We start from the raw sequence: 18,170 nt of genomic DNA, 5'->3' as shown, positions 1-18,170 counted from the left end.
TTTAGCAAAGATCATTCGCCAAAAACACCTTCTATGACGTAGAGCAAAGACTTCTAAAAATATGTCTGACTGACTGAGCTTTTAGAGCTATAAGAAATAAATGAACTCAATATATTGAAGCTTCAAAAACTCTCCATCACACACTGGAAGTTATTTACCGTGCAGCAATTGGTTTTGATACTGGTTTGCATTTAATACTCATCACGGTCAACTGTATTCTTTAGTGAATTGGCCTTCTCTTCAAATCACGTCGACAAACTCAATGGTTTCTGTTCATTTACAAAACTCTTATTGGGGAAAACTCCACTATATCTACAGTCACTTCTTAACATTCAAAAACACGTCGAAATCTGCGCTCTAGTAGTTTTAGTTGAAGTTAGCTCTTCATTTCGTAGCTACTCTACTCAGTTTTTATGTTCTCTCTTGGCCAGGTCATCATTGTAAATGAGAACTGTTTCTCAATTGACTTCCCTGATTAAATAAAGGTTATTATATTCCCCATTGATTATTTTATTTTAGATGTTTAGTGAAGGTGGCTCAATTTTGACCTGCAGGATGAGCGGTGTGTACAGAATTAAAGACAACAGAAGGGTTAAACGCAGAGAGAGAGAGAGAGAGAGAGAGAGAGAGAGAGAGAGAGAGAGAGAGAGAGAGAGAGAGAGAGAGAGAGAGAGAGAGAGAGAGAGAGAGAGAGAGAGAGAGAGAGAGAGAGAGAGAGAGAGAGAGAGAGAGAGAGAGAGAGCAAGCTTTTCAGACTGGTTCTGACACACTTCTATCCCGCTTTGAAGTCTAAATGACACACACACACACACACACACACACACACACCTCAATGGAACGACAGACTCCACCCCCTTTAAACATAGTTGAAGTCAGAATTATTCACCCTCCTGATTTGTTATGTATATTTCCATGATGACAGCAAATAATTAAGACTAGATATTCTTCAAGACAACTCTCTACAGCTTAAAGTGACATTTAAAGGCTTGACTAGGGTAATTAGGGTAAAGTTAGGGTAATTAGGCAAGTCATTGTATAACAGTGGTTTGTTCTGGAAACAATCCAACACTAATATTGCTGTAGGGGCGAATAATATTGAACTTAAATGGCTTTAAAACAATTAAAAACTGCTTGTAATCTAGCTGAAACAAAACAAGACTTTCTCCAGCAGAAAAAAATATTTGAGGAAATACTGTGAAAAATTTCTGAATCTGTTAAACATCATCTGGGAATGTTTTGGGTGAATTTACAAAATTAACAGATTGTATAGATGATATTAAAATGAAATGACTAATAACTTATTACTAAATTCTAGATAATACTGAGGTTTTGCTTATTGGAACCAAAAACCTCATAGGCAAAAACCTAGAGCACTGTCTGACCCTTGATGGATTCTTACGCCCGTTTCATACCGCAAGCGAAAGCAGTGCGTGAGCAGCAACAGCCTCCTCCTATGCTGTTTCTTTAACCTGCAAGTCTTTATTTAAGAAAGTCTATAGATCATACAGTACTGTCTGCTTCTCAAGCTCTATGAGGAGCGTCATTCATGTCCGGTGCACTCAGAAGACAATCGCCTGTTACATCATGTCATTTGGCTTTTGATTGTCAGGATGTTTTAGGTCTAGTTATAATAATACTTATTAGGGATGTAACGGTATTGTAAATACCGTCATACCGCAATATTAAATTTTTTCGATATTACCGAAGTCGCATGACTCGGTAAAACTATAGGTCTTCTGAGAAAATTTGCTCAGGCGAATGAAGCGAACGGGAGGTAGCTGAAACTTCATTTCCCATCAGCCCCGGCGTGGCCATAATCCTTTGCGGTCTGTTGTCGCTACAGATCCAGTAATGCGGAAATGGAGTGTGCTGCTAGTAGCGGAGATGAAAAAAAGATGGAAATGATCGAACCTAAAGCGAGTGTTGTCGCCGCGCGCTGAATAGCGGTGCTGTCGCGCGCGTTCTGATCAGCTGTGTTGTGGCGCGCGTTCTGATCAGCTGTGTTGTGGCGCGCGTTCTGATCAGCTGTGTTGTGGCGCGCGTATTGTAAAGCGCCGAGGGGGGGTTGAGCGCGCATATTCAAGAGAGGTGTTATCGCGCGCCTACTGAAGGGCTGGACTGGACGGAGGTTGTGTCGCGTCGCGGGGGCACTTTTGATCGTTTTGGAAGGGCATTTTCTATCCAAGACTAAAAAGGGCATGTGCACTGCACAGGATGAGCCCTATGTGTGCACGTGCCTGCAAGTTGGGGAACACGACTAATAACAGTCATGGGGACTGCAGAAACACAGCACACTGTTCAGATTGATGCAGACATTGACTTGTACCGCAAAGAGACCTCTATCTCACTCATGGTTTGTCCTCTCAAGTGGGGGAAAGACAATGAACAACGTTACCCCACTGCTGTCAACATGGGCCAAGTCATATCTCTCTTGTCCCAGAATCCTCAGTCCCAAATGAGAGGGTTTTTTTCTGTTGCAGGGGACATTGTAAATACCCAGAGATACCAGCTTTTACCAGATTATAGTTATATGATCATTTTCCTTTAAACCCATCTCTATCTAAGTGAGTGATTAAATGTTGAAGGTGATGAGTTTTTAACAATACTAAATTGAAACTTTATTTTTTTACATGGTTTAATAATTTTTTGTTATTAAAATTGAAGTTCCTGTTTCAAAGCTAACAGATAGATGGCTAATTTGTATGTCATTGACACTTTTGGCACTTTTTTGGGAGTATTTTCAAAAGTTTTGTTTTTCCTGTAAATGATTCAATAAATACCGTACCGTGACATTCATACCGAGGTATTACCGTACCGTGAAATTCTGATACCGTTACATCCCTAATACTTATACAATATAGTTATAATGATATATATACATGATCAAACTAGTGTTACTTTCGCCGCTTCAGTGATGTCCAGCAGCAGAGTAACAGCTCGTGTAAAGAATGAGACGGACTAAACTAATTAAAGCATGCCCTTCTTTTAGTGTTGTCAGGTTTACAGTGCAACTTGAGTGAACATAAATCAAAGCCGATTTAAACTTTCTTCCTCTGCTTGAGCTGCACAGCACACAGCGAGCTCACATCATCCAGCATGCGTGTCGAACTACACTACCCACAACACACTTCGCTATGGACTACAACTCCCGTAAATATTCTATTTCCCCTCTCCTGCAACACCAGCGTGCAACTTCAGCAAAACTGATACTAAAATTGTTTTACATTTGGTTTTGTAGTTCGGGGCTAAATAAATGTTGCAGTTTTTAATTGTTTAAGTTCATTTGATTGACTATATACACGTCAGTTGATATCATTAACCCATTTATTGGGTAAAATTGCTACATTTTTCTGTCATTTAATGTGTTTGGGTCCTTATCGATGCACTGTCACTTTAATTGAGCGTGAGCAGCGCGGCAAAAATAGACCCAGTGCCGAAACGATCGCGGCACTGCTGCTTCAGTGACGCTTATGCCTAGTTCAGACTGCGTGATTTTAGCCCCGATTTTGGCTCGCCGACAGGTTTTGAGCAATCGCCGACAAATGCCTGAAATCACAGGCAAATCGCTGCTCGTGCACGTGAGAGACAATCACACAGTATGAACCATCAAAGACACGATCTGAGAGAATCGCCGATGAGTCGCCGATGCATGTGAGATATTTGGCGTGCTAAATATCTGGAGCTGTCTGCGATTCAAATCATGCCGTGTGAAATGAGTTTTGACTGAAAATAACATCAGCGATCGCCTACAGCCAATGAGAGAGCAGCATTCACTGGTGTGTGTGTGTGTGTGTGCCTGCTGCAGGCCAGCGGGAGGCTGGGGGAGAAGGTAAAAGTGCTCTTTTTCAGTTTATTTGGACCCACGAAATGGAGGGAAAACTAGTGGAGGTTTGACAGGACTCAGGAGCAGCCGTGTCTGTTTGACGTTTCATACAGAAAGAAATTAGTTTATTATCAACGTTGAGGAGAAATGGCTAATTCCCTTTAAACCCAGGTGAGCAAACATGTACATGTTCTACCCCATTAAAGGCTTCTTTCTCATTATGTAGTTAATAACAAAAGATATACTACATGTTTTTGGCTGTGAGACGTAGTTTGGACGAAGTTGTCAGCGATTCTCCCTATAGTAAAGTCATGCAATGTGAATGTCTATGTCGCCGAACCATCTTGCAGTGTAAACAAAGCAGCGATGAAACGCAAGCCCAGATAAGTCATGCAGTGTGAAAACATCTGTGACGCGACTAGTTTGAAAATCAGGCATTACATCTCGCTCTGACGTGCTGCTGCGTGCGGTGTGAAGCCGGATTTAGTTCAGTCCTCATCTTCAGTCAGTAATTTGGGGTGATTTTTGATAGCAGCCTGTCATTTGAAGGCCAGATTTCAAGCATCTGTAAAACTGCATTGTTTCATCTTAAAACTTCAACATATGCTATCAATGTCTGATGTGGACAAGCTTATTCATGCTGATTAGATTATTGTAATGTGTTACAAGGCGGTCGCTCTGTTGGCTTAATTAACAAACTTCATCTGGTGCAAAATGCAGCTGCTACAGAGCTTTCTAGAGCAGAAACATGATCATATTACTCCAGCTCTTTCATCATTGCATCGGCTCCCTGTTAAATATCCTATAATTTAAAAACATTATTGACTACCTAAAAAACCCTGAACGGCTGAGCTCCCCAGTATTTGAGGGAGCCCTGGTGTATTACAGCCGCTCACGTCCACCACGCTCAACTGATTCCGGACAATTTATTATTCCCCGAATATCAGCATCAACTGTAGGCGGTAGATCTGTCTCATATCTGGCACCTAAACTCTGGAACAGCCTTCTTAGCACAGATCGAGAAGCAGACACACTCTGCCAGTGTAAAACTAGATTAACGAAACATCTCTTCGCAGCAGCATACACATAAAACACACATGCTTTTGAAATACCAATCCTCAAAAGGATTGTTAGTCTGCATTATTCAGGGCAACCGGAGCTGGGAACACTTCCCTAAAGACATTATAATTTGAACAGCATCTGCGCTTATGTTGGTCTGTTTTATTATTCCTGAGGTTTCCATAATCCTGGACCAGGCCGTATCCTGAGCAGCTGCTGTGGCAGTCATAGAAGAATGGAGAGCATGAGACGGATCCATGTAAGACCCCAGTGACAGACGAGTCTCCGCATTGATCCTGAAGGGCCAGCCTGAACACAAGCCACGATGGACCTCCGGCCTTCTTCAGCCTCCAGCGCCTACACTGCAGCTCTGCACAAGACGTTTAGCCAGGGGAGAAATGGTCGTGCCAACCTGAGCCTGGTTTCTCTTCAGGTTTTTTATTCTTTCACTTTGGTCAATTGGTGAAGTTTGTTCCTCCACTGTCGACACTGGCTCGCTTGGTTTGGGACTTGTGGAGCTGCACATGGATGGATTTGCTCTTCAGTGTTTGTTCTTTCAGCAGTGAGCAGTTAAACCACACTGAACTGAACTGAACTTCAACTGGACTGACACAGTTTCCATTTACTAGAACTTCTGTGTTCAGCTGCTTTGACGCAATCTACACTGTGCTAGAAAAAATAAACATGAATTGAACTAAAAACAATTGAAAATTCACAGGAGACTGAATTATTCTGGCTTCAACTGTAGTTTTCCCCCACTCTCCACCTAGCAACGGTTGCCGTGGTCTTTCTTCTCTATGATGTTGGCCGGTGGCCTCCTGCTTCCAAACCCCTGACATTTAAGCAGTACACTCAAACACATCAAACACCGAGCGCGACTGAAAGCGAGCGATGAAGAATTGATGAGCGTCTGCGTGTCTCTCTTACCCTCGCAGGAGTTTGAACAGCATGCAGCCCAGAGAGAACCAGTCGGCGCTGCTGTCGTACGCCGTTCCCTTCTGCAGAACCTCAGGTGCCATGTAGCCATGAGTCCCTCTGCAAACACAGCAATTAAAGCAGATTACAGTCAAAGCGTACACACGTATACACACACACACACATGCCGCAGGCCCAGCGCTAAACACAACAGCTCAAACACAGCATCACTGTGATAAAAATAAATAAATGCTGAATTAGTTGCCTTTTAAATGACAATGTACAATCAGGTCATCTCTAAACAATAAAAATAGTAATAAAAATAAAAATAAATAAATAAATAAATGTATATATGAATGAATAAAAACATGAATAAATAATTGAATAAAAATGAATAAAAATGACTAAATGAAAAAAATTACAAAATTAATAAGTAAAATAAATTAAAAATTAATAAATTAATGAATAAAAAAATTATAATAAAAATAAATGAATAAATTAAAAATAATAATAAATGAATAAATAAATGATTAAATAAAAAAATAACAAATAAATAAATAAAATAATAAAAAATGAATAAAGAAAAAAAAATGAATAAAGAAAAAAAAATGAAAAAAATGAATAAATATTTAAATGCTGACTTAGGTGTCTTTTGAAAGACAATGTACAATCAGGTCATCTTTAAACAATAAAAATAATAATAAAAAATAATAAATAAATAAATAAATGTATGATTGAATAAAAACATAAATAAATAATTGAATAAAAATGAATAAAAATGACTAAATGAAAAAATTACAAAATTAATAAGTAAAATAAATTAAAAATGAATAAATTAATTAATAAAAAATGATAATAAAAATAAATGAATAAATTAAAAATGATAATAAATGAATAAATAAATGATTAAATAAAAAAATAACAAATAAATAAATAAAAGATTACAAAATGAATAAAGAAAAAAAATGAATAAAGCAAAAAATGAAAAAAAATGAATAAATAATTAAATACTGACTTAGGTGTCTTTTGAAAGACAATGTACAATCAGGTCATCTCTTAACAATAAACACATAAATATATCTCTAACAAATAAATAAAATAAATAACTTAATATTTAAAACAAAATAAATTAATGAATGAATAAAAAGTCTACTTCAGACGAATCCTGAAAATCAGTTGAAGCTATTAAGACTGATAGACAGTATGTGTATGACTGTTCATATGCAGCCTGTTGAACTCTCTATAATAAAAAAATAACTCCCTGTGTTTCTGCACGAATATGAGCCGCTGAAGAACAGAAGCTCCACACCTTCCCCAAACAGCAGACGAATAAAAGAGGAGGACTTGAGGAGGAACTTACACGCTGGCGTGAGGCTTCTTCTTGGAGAAATCACAGGCCAGACCCAGGTCAGAGATGCGGACGTGTCCGTGCTCATCTAAGAGGATATTCGCAGGCTGTGAAGAGACAGAAAGAGCTAGAGATCAGGACACACGCTCCAAACCCTGCTTTTTAAGAGCTTAATAAAGAACAGAGCACGATATCTACAACCACAGCATCACTGTGATTAAATGGAGAACACTACATTAACAACAACTAGGGGTGTAACAATTTATCGTTGTACGATTTATTGCGATGCAAAAATGTCACAATATGCATCGTGGCGTTATGACGATTTGATTACGATATGACGTCCGTTTTCTCTTATTAGTTGAGCTGTTTGCACGTGAGCTACGTTCCACCTGCTGTCGCACGTGAGTTCAGATTGCAGCAGCAGTAATGTTAGCAGACCAAGATGAGTGGAGCTGAAATAGAGGATGGCCCATCCTCTCAAAATCAGACGTCTGGCAACATTTCGGTTGTACAGTCATTGCTTTAGACTCGTCCGCTTTTTGACACGCATACTGGGTCACACATCCTAAGTTTTAAAGTCTTCACAGTGATTTACATACTTTGCACAGCGACAGGGATACCTCCTAATGGTGTTGAAAGAGTCACATACTGTATTTATAAGGTACAATTCACCCTAAAATATCATTCTGTCTTCATATAATGATGTATTGGCCGCCGCAAAATCATACATGACGTGAGCTGACCGTGAGCTGTTACTACAGAGGGCGGACTATGATAGACGTGCGCGTATGGCAAGCCGTTTTAGCATTTAAACCTTTGTTCTGACTATCCATATTTAGAGATATCTCTAGTTATATTTTGACTAGTCATAATTATAATTCGACTAGTCAGAATGACAATTAGAGATATCTGCAATTACAATTGTACTAGTACGAAATCAGATTGGAGATATCTGCAAATATATTATGACTAGTCATATTCCTCCATTGACTTCCATTGAAAAATATTTGCAGATATCTCTAAATGAGTTTTGACTAGTCACAATTGTAATTAGAGATATCTCTAAATGAATTTAATTAAATTGAATAGAAAGCTTTTTTTTTTTTGCACCTTTACTTAAATTGTTCCTTATTTTTGTCTCTGTCATTTCAATAATATTTTTAAGAAGTTTTTAAATTGTTTTATTTTCCAGGGACAGGCCTGTTTAATTTATTTTCTTAAAGAAGGTTCAGTTTAACAAGTTGAAATAAAAAGAAATACATAAAAAATAGTTTACTTGGTAAAATTTGCATTTCAGTTCAATTTTAAATTTTTATTCCAAATATCGTGATACATATCGAATCGTGAACATTATATCGTGATACACATCGTATCGTGAGCTGAGTGTATCGTTACACCCCTAACAACAACACAACAGAACTTGTGCATAAACACTAACAATCACAGTCAAAAACAAATATGCATGCTGCACACTATTGAATGCTATGTTTTCACAAGAAGTTCTATAAATAAAGTAAGATATGTATGTATGTATATACAGTTCAAGTCAGAATTATTCACCCCCTTTTGATTTTTTTTTTTTCTTTTCCAAATTGTTTGACAGATTCAGGAAAATTTCACAGTATGTCTGATAATATTTGTTCTTCTGGAGAAAGTCTTATTTGTTTTATTTCGGCTAGAATAAAAGCAGTTTTAATTTTTTTAAACACCTTTTTAGGGACAAAATTATAAGCCCCTTTAAGCTACATTTTTCTAATAGCCTAGAGAACAAACCATCGTTATACAATAACTTGCCTAATTACCCTAACCTGCCTAGTAAACCTAATTACGCTAGTGAAGCCTTTAAATGTCAGTTTAAGCTGTGTAGAAGTGTCTTGAAGAATATCTAGTCTAATATTATTAATATACTACTAATTACTAATATAACTGTCATCATGACAGAGAAAATAAAACAGTTATTAGGAATGGGTATATACAGGGTATATACAGAATTTCTTGACTTATTAATATTTGTGCAAAACAAAGGTATAATAATTATAGAATATTAATGATGATGATGATGATGACAATAATACTAACAACGAATTATATTTCTCAATATCATGCTGCCTTGATTGTGCGTTATCTGCTATATAAAGTCCCGTTGTTAGATTATGAAAAATAAATTGATGGTTTGCATCAAACAAAAATGAAGCATTGCAGTAAGAAATGTTTATTTCAAGTTAAGGTCAATTTAATAAATAATATTTCTGCTACAAAACAAACCAAAGATTATAATAAATCATTCAATTCAATGCTGAAAGCTACAAAGCAGTCATCAGTGATTAAATATACATCTCAAGAAAGAACAGACAAAAGAAAGAAAAGTCTCACTTCTGTCACTCTTTATAAGTTTTAGTTTCGATTTGTGTCATTGTAAATGCTCAGTCTCGTTATGCGCTCATTTACAGTTTTCTGTGTTTGTGGGAATAAAAGCAGGCGTGTCAGCTGACCAGGGCACAGCACAATTCTGGTGATGACCACTGACGCAAAAACGCTGTTTGTTATGAGCTGCAGATTCAGTTTAAACTCAGTAAAGGCGAGCTTCTTTGGCGGTGATGTGTGCAGTGTTAGATCTTACATTTATAGCGGACATTTGCGCTGAACATGCAGTGAATAACGCATCGAGATTCGGGAACCTTCTCGGCTGGCGGATCAACATTCAACACGTAATCGCTGTCATCGGTTCTCACTCTTCCCTCGTTTGCATTTCCCGCATTCCCCACACAAGCTCCCTGTCATCTGACAGCGGAAAGCCTTCAGGGATTGACATGCTCATTGATATAAGCTAATATAGCGCCAATATAACCGTCTTCTTGCAGACGTGGCTATAATCCTCACGGCTGTTGCCAACTACAGGCCTAGGCCAGTCTTTAAATCTTGCTTCCTCCAGCCTGAGGTCCGAAAACTTGCATTTCCCCATTCGTTCATTTTCCTGTCAGCTTAGTCCCTTTATTAATCCGGGGTTGCCACAGCGGAATGAACCGCCAACTTATCCAGCAAGTTTTTGTACGCAGCGGATGCCCTTCCAGCCGCAACCCATCTCTGGGAAACATCCACACACATACTACTGACAATTTAGCCTACCCAATTTACCTGTACCGCATGTCTTTGGACTGTGGGGAAAACCGGAGCACCCGGAGGAAACCCACGCGAAGGCAGGGAGAACATGCAAACTCCACACAGAAACGCCAACTGAGCCGAGGTTCGAACCAGCGACCTTCTTGCTGTGAGGCGACAGCACTACCTACTGCGCCACTGCCTTGCCTGCATTTCCCCATGTTTAAATTTAATTACTGAATCAAAGGCGAGCTCACCTATATGGTACCCGCCGGTTTGTTTTAGCGCACGCGCGAACTCCAAGAGTGCTCAGGTCCTATTCTCAATCTATAAATAAATCCATGCAAAATTTAAAATAAAGGCCTACACTTGACACAAATTAAACGTTTATCTAAAAAACTGGGCTCAAAAATTTAATACCTCGTCAGAGGACGTCTATTACTTTTTAATACTTTTTAATGGCCTTAATTTTGGCTAATTTTATTTACTATTTACAACCCTATTATATTAACCCTATTAAAACTATTATATTTAGAAATGTGCTGAAGAAATCTGCTCTCCATTAAAGAGAAATTGGAGAAAAAAAATGAACAGGGGGGCTAATAATTCTGACGTCAACTGTGTGTGTATATATATATATATATCAATCTCTCTAATATGATCTATGACAATTTGGACCAATGAGATTTCTCATGAGTAAAATGATTTGTGTACATGCTTATGAAAATCTCTCTCGTGTCTGAGCAAAACACAGCAGCAGACGGGTCGGAAACACCATGTCAAGCTGTAAGCGGTGACAAAAGCAATGTCTGAACTACACGAGACGCATTAAACTGCAAATCGTTTCTCAAACAGTGGAAAACCAGCAGCGTTCGCATGTGCATCTCGCAGCAGAGAAGATCCTGCATATCTTCAGCAATCTGGCAAACATCTCACTTCAAATGGCAGAATTCACAGCCATTGCGTAACCGCACACACTCCTGCTGCTCGCACACTGAATTACGTGATATTAGCGCTCATCAACACTCCACGTTTGGGTTCACCTGGACTCGCTCCGTCAAATGACGCACTTTTCCGTTTAGAGACAATAAACAGGACAGACAGCGAAGCCAAACGCAATAAAAGATCACGGCGACGCAGAACAGATGCAAGCTCACCTTACTGAATACACAAACTCCCGCAGAACACTTCATTTGCTCAGGTTTTCTAAGTAATAACTAGGTAAAAGGTTTAAACAGTATGGTAATCTTTGATATAAACATTACAGTGTTGTGATAACTGCTCTAAAATGTGCTCTTTTTGAATGTCTGGCTAAAAAACAACAACTATTTTCCCTATTGAACATAATATAAGAAGCATTTATAATATTTTGGAGCAGTAAACATGTCAGGCTAAATGATGCAAATAAATCATTGACTTCTGCGGTCTTCATTAGTGTCAAAAGATGTCCTTGCGTCTTTATAAGGCATCTTTGAAGATCTTTCTTTTCTGTGGATATGAAGTAAAGCCTGGTGTGAAGATAAAAGAGAGCGTGCGGATGGTGTTGAACTTACCTTGAGGTCTCTGTAGACGACGAAGCGGTTGTGCATGTGTTCGAGGCCCAGAATGATCTCCGCTGCATAAAAGCGCATGTCCTTCTCGCTGAAGACGCCGTGCTGAGACAGGTGATAGTGGAGGTCTCCACCTGAAGATGATGGAGGACATGTGCAGAGCGTTTAACAACAGGTTTAAGAAGATCAGTGCATTTGATAAATTAAAATGTAAGCCATTCATTTACTTCAGTTTTATGGTTGTTTAAATAAATGTTTAATTCTGTAGTCATGCACAGCATGATATGCGGTAAAATGCTTACACAACCTCTTGTGACCCAAAAAATAATAGGAACAATGACAAAATAATAATAATAACAACAATATAAATCTATATTCAGAGAAATAAAAGTTATGCTATAGAAAGTAAAGGCAAATGTAAACTATTTAAAGACTTAATTAAAGATTTAAAGACTTTGGAAAACTTAATTAAAGGTTGTTGTTGATGTTTTAGAGTTAGTTATTAAAAAATAAATAATTTAATTATATATAAAAAATTATAAAATTAAATAAATAATAAAACTAAATTAAATAAAGGAAAAATTAAATAGACAAAAAGATATATAAAATTTTTTTTTTTTTTACTAATAATACATTTTTTAATTCTTTAAATAATGAATTAAATAAATAATTTTTAATTCAGCAGGATCACTGATTATTTCCATTCAAATCTCTTTTTTTTTTTTTTTTTTACAAAATTTACTGAAACTTGTTAGACATTTGTGTTTGAGAGACATTCAAGAAGAGATGATTGAATAACACGTAACCAAATAATTGACTTTAGTTTTATAGCAGTTTAAAAAAAGTAAAACTAAAGATGCTTTGTTTAGTAAAGCTTAAAAAATATTTAATATTAAACATAATATTATAAATAAATGAAATAATTTAACAAATGAATAAACACATTTCTGAAACAACAATCAGAAACATTTTAAAATTTAAGAGAACAAAAAATTATATCAATCAACAATTAATAACTTCAGTTTTATAGTTGGTTAAAAAAAAAATTAGTTTTTTTTTGTTAAATAATGATTATTAACAAAATAATAAAATTGAAAAAATTAAAAAGGTAAATTTTTTAAAATTATTTATAAATAAAAGTATTAAAATTATTTAAAAGTAAATATTCCGAGTTAAATGTAAACTTAAATAATTTTGAATAAAATAAAAATGAATAATTAAATTAATAAAAAAATATATTTTAAATAAAAAACATTTAAATTAAATATAAAATAAAATAATTTTGAACAAAATCAAAATATATATTAAAATTAAACATAACCAAAATTAATTTAGAGTAAAAAATGATTATTTGAATGAAATAACTTAAATAAATTTTAATTAAAATAAAAATATACAATTAAACGAAATAATGTAAATATTTCAGAATAAAATAATCAAAACATATTTAAATGAAATATAATCTAAATAATTCAGAATAAAATAATAACATTTAAATGAAATATATCTTATAAGAATATTGAATAAATTAAAAAATAAATATTTAAATGAAATAAAACGTAAATTAATTTTGAAATAAATAAAAAAGAATATTTGAATTAAATATAAACTAAATTTATTTTAAATAAAATAAAATAAAAATTAATGAAATAAAATCTAAATAATTTTGAATAACATAAAAAATTTCTATTTAAATTAAACATAACCTAAATAAATTTTAAATAAAATATAAAAATAACATTTAAATATAACCTAAAATAGCTTTGAATAAAATAAAAAATAAATGTTTAAATTAAATATTAAATAAAGTACTTTTGAATAAAAACTTTACATTTCGATTAAAATAAAATCATTTAAAAGGCAATTATGTTCATAAAATAAAATAATTATCCAAAAAAATAAACCCTTATATTAATAAAACCCTGGAATCATCAGGGTTCCTGTTACATTTTCAACTTTCTGTAACTTGCTAAACAGTTGTTTCTAGTTAACATATAATTATGTGCAGAAACCCTTATTCTCACTAGTTACGTTTCAAGCAAAAGTTTTCTAGTCAAGAGTGATGTAGAGATGTCTCTCAAGCAACCACTGTAACTTTGCCCACATCTGAGACTTCTAGGAAAATCTGCATCGTCTAATTTGTAAAAGGCTTATTAGCGTCTTCAGCAGAGTTTAATTCCACTAAATGGGATGTTTCTTTAATCCAGAAGCACATTCAGAGAAGTGGCTCATGCTGTAGAGCAGATACAGGAAGCGTGGGCGTGTCAAAAGAGGAAGCTCCACCCCCTGCATGGACTGACATTAACTTAAAGAGGAAGGTTAAAATAAAAGAGCTAAAAGTGTTTTCACAATCTCCCAGCGGGTGCCGTGCACGTCAATCCGTCAAGATTTCAAGAGTACACGAATAGACTCAGCACATAAATACAGAAATTACTTCAAATTAATGAATCAGTCAATCAAAGTGTATTTATAAAGACACCCAAAGTGCTGTAGAGAAGACTAAAACTCAAACAGGACACGAAATATCATTTAGAAATGCGTATAAACAAACATAAGTAAGCAGAATTAAATCATTATGAGCCAATAGCACAGACTGCTTTTTTATTTTTTAAGTCTTGTTTGTTTTTTTAAGCTCTGCCTTTCGCTATTAAACTCCTGTATTTCCTGGAAAGTGCCCTGTAAATCCCACTGTGTGAGAAATGCATTGGTATGCAAGTCTCATTTCATAACTTCAAGCAGAAATCATGTAAAGCAGGCTACCGGTCACTCCAAATAACACTAAAAGCAGGGCTGCAGACTGACTTAATTGCTGCATTTAAAGACCTTTTCTCCCGAAAGTCCAACTATATATATATATATATATATATATATATATATATATATATATAAATATATTTTTAGCAAGTCACACATTTGTATTAGATCTAAAATGTCACAGAATTATGCCTTTCATAACTAACATCATGGAAATCATTTTATCAATCTAGGTGCAGAGCATAGATATATACACTAGATATCGCATAGGGACCCTGAGCATGCGTCAATAGCGCCGCCATATTGGTACAGTGCTCCCAGGACAAATGTCATTCAACCGCACTAGCCAAGACAGTGTTACTACGTGAAGATGCGGGACTTTAGCGCTGTCTACGTGTGTAGTAACGAGCAAACAAAGAAAACAAAGCACAAAGGCAGAACATTTCATAGGTAAGATTAAGTTTTTTTCTGTTTTTGTATGTTCTGAACTGTTGTGCTAATCAGGTCACGTTATTGATGATAACAGTCACTTACTGCATTCACCATACGGCAAAGCAGCTCCAACTCGCACTAAACACTCGGCTTATGCTAGTTTTGTTGAATAAAATCAGCAAACAATGCAGGAGAAATATGACAACGAGATGCTGCGCTGCCAGAAACTTGTATTATTGTCGGCTAACGTTAGTGAAAGAGTCGTTCGGGGGATTCATTCACAAACAAATCGCTCCCTCCGTCAGTATGAGCAGTGAAAGCAGGAGAGGAGCTGTGTTTCAGGACATGATTAGATCAAATTTAACAGGGAGGGTGAATAGTACATTTCTGTACACACAAACACAAGCTTTTTGTCAGGAATGCCCGTGCGGTCACTGATCCATCAATGTAGAAAAGTGATGGGAAATTATAATTTTCGAAATTAGAAAAAAAAATTACATACTAACATCCAGGAAAACTCCCGATCACAGATATATGTGTATATGTGTATATCTCTGGCATTGGATGGCCACAGTCCTCCACTGTACCTTGGTCCCGCATTCATTTTAAAGGAGCGCTACCCTGTACCAAGATGGCGGCGCTATTGATGCATTCCGTCCAATAGACAACAATAGGCCAGGCGACATCTAGTGTATATATCTATGGGTGCAGAGTCTAAAGTGCAGGGCGCAAAAGCATTTAAGGCAGGCTTGAATTAATAGCAAACAACAAACATTAGAAAACTGAAAATAAAATAAAGGTTTAGCCTATTAAAATGAATTTATTGATCACATTGGTGTTTTTTAACTTTAGTAATACCTCCAATTGAGACAGAGATGTTTTTTGGAGTTCTAGCATTCATGTGTTAACGATATGCTAGCTAGTTTATTTATTTCAAGATCTGAGGTGAACTATCTGCTTCCCCTTTTAAAAAGGTCACATTACATGGTGTTTAAACTCATTTAACACTGAACAAAGCACATAATCAATACATGAGGTGCTCATTGTCATGGTAGTTTATGCTGTTGTTTAGCGGTGACTATCTGTGTGTAAATCAGCAAGTATTTGCAGCATGTTTAAAACCAAAACTCTGATTAAACTGGAAAACATTGCTTTTATTGGATGTTGCATGTGGTTTGGACAGTGTGTTAACACTTCTATGAGTAAGATATGATGTGTGCTCTTACCGTTCATCAGGTCCAGGATGAAGCACAGTTTATCAGGGGTGTGGAAGGCATATGTCATACACACTATGAACGGGCAGTCCTGCAGAGACAGAGTAAAGCAAGTGAGAGTGTGAAACAAAACACGCTGATGAGCAGAGTCCCCTAATAATATTAATACTTTTTAAAGTAATAAGTAATGCAAAACTACTCTGACTGTGTTACTTGGACAGGAAAAAAAGTCAGACACTTACTGGCCACTTTATTAGGTACACCTGTCTAACTGCTCGTTAATGCAAATTTCTAATCAGCCAATCACATGGAAGCAGCCCAATGCATTGAGGGATGTAGACATGATCAAGGTGATCTGCTGCAGTGCAAGCTGAGCATCAGAATGGAGAAGAAAGGAGATTTAAGTTACTTTTGTGGCATGCTTAATGCTGTCAGACAGGCTGGTCTGAGTATTTCAGAAACTGCTGATCTACTGGGATTTTCACACATAACCATCTCTAGGGTTTACAGAGAATAAAGAGGAAATATCCAGTGAGCGGCAGTTCTGTGGGCGCAAATGCCTTGTTGATGAGGCCAGAGGTCAGAGGAGAATGGCCAGACTGGTTCCAGCTGATAGAAACTCAAATAAGCACTCGTTACAATTGAGCTCTGCAGAAGAGCATCTCTGAACACACAACACGTCCAACCTTGAGGCGGATGGGCTACAGCAGCAGAAGAGCACACCGGGTGCCGCTCCTGTCAGCTAAGAACAGGAAACTGAGGCTACAATTCACACAGACTCACCAAAACTGCACAATAGAAGATTGGAGAAACGTTGCTGCTCTGATGAGTCTCCATTTCTGCTGACACATTCGGATGCTCGGCTCACAATTTGGCCTCAACAACATGAAAGCATGGATCATCCTGCCTTGTATCAGCGGTTCAGGCTGGTGGTGGTGGTGTAATGGTGTGGGGGAGATTTTCTTTGGGTCCATTAGTACCAATTGAGCATCAACGCCACAGCCTACCCGAGTATTGTTTATTGATTGTTTAAAATAAATATTTAAATTGAATATAACCTAAGTTAATTTTGAATGAAATAAAAAAATTATATTTAAATTAAATATATCCTAAATAAATGTTAAATAAAATAAAAATTAATATTTAAATTAAATGTAACCTAAAATAACTTTGAATAAAACAAAAAATAAATATTTAAATTAAATATTAAATAAAGTACTTTTGAATAAAAAATAAACATTTCAATTAAAATAAATTCATTTATAAAGCAATCATGTTCATAAAATAAAATAATTAATAAACTAAAAAAAAAAAAACCCTATACTAATAAAAACCTGGAATCATCAGGGTTCCTGTTACACTTTCAATTTCCTGTAACTTGCTAAACAGTTGTTTCTAGTTAACATATAATTATGTGCAGAAACCCTTATTCTCACTAGTTACGTTTCAAGCAACAGTTTTCTAGTCAAGAGTCTGTCTACCTGAGTACCAGCCTACCTGAGTATTGCTGCTGACCATGTCCATCCCTTTATGAGCACAGTGTCTCCATCTTCTGATGGCTACTTCCAGCAGGATAACGCAGCATGTCATAAAGCTCAATCATCTCAGACTGGTTTCTTGAACATGACAATGAGTTCACTGTACTCAAATGGCCTCCACAGTTACCAGAGCTCAATCCAAAAAAGGAGCTTTGGGATGTGGTGGAACGGGACATTGGCATCATGGATGTGCAGCCGACAAATCTGCAGCAACTGTGTGATGCTATCATGTCAAAATATAGCAAAATCTCTGAACAATATTTCCAGTAGCTTCTTGAGACTTTGCTATTAACGATTAATACAGTACTGAAGGCGAGAGGGGTCCAACCCGGTACTAGTTAGGTGTTCCTAATAAAGTGGCCAGTGAGAGTATGTGAATTATTGACACATGAATCATTCTTTTAAGCAAGCTTGCAGTAAACACAACAGTCCATG

General features: G+C 36.2%; 1 protein-coding gene across 4 annotated transcripts in view; it reads right to left on the bottom strand.

Annotated features, from left to right (window-relative positions):
• The window catches only part of grk3 (G protein-coupled receptor kinase 3), a 146,958-nt gene that overhangs the window by 48,879 nt on the left and 79,909 nt on the right, over window positions 1–18,170 (bottom strand). For all 4 annotated transcript variants that reach the window (XR_012385966.1, XR_012385967.1, XM_009305689.5 and 1 more), the window contains exons 10-13: window positions 16,210–16,288; window positions 11,801–11,931; window positions 7,158–7,252; window positions 5,810–5,917 (exon numbers count right to left, since the gene is read on the bottom strand). Coding sequence is in view for 2 of the 4 variants with exons in the window: in XM_009305689.5 (XP_009303964.1) it covers window positions 5,810–5,917; window positions 7,158–7,252; window positions 11,801–11,931; window positions 16,210–16,288 (413 nt within the window). In the remaining 2 variants the exon portion in view is untranslated. The remainder of the gene's footprint in view (window positions 1–5,809; window positions 5,918–7,157; window positions 7,253–11,800; window positions 11,932–16,209; window positions 16,289–18,170) is intronic.

Source organism: Danio rerio, chromosome 10 (assembly GCF_049306965.1).
Source record: "Danio rerio strain Tuebingen ecotype United States chromosome 10, GRCz12tu, whole genome shotgun sequence".
In the NCBI taxonomy this organism is placed as follows: Eukaryota; Metazoa; Chordata; class Actinopteri; order Cypriniformes; family Danionidae; genus Danio; species Danio rerio.
This window is presented reverse-complemented; position numbering and strand designations above follow the sequence as displayed.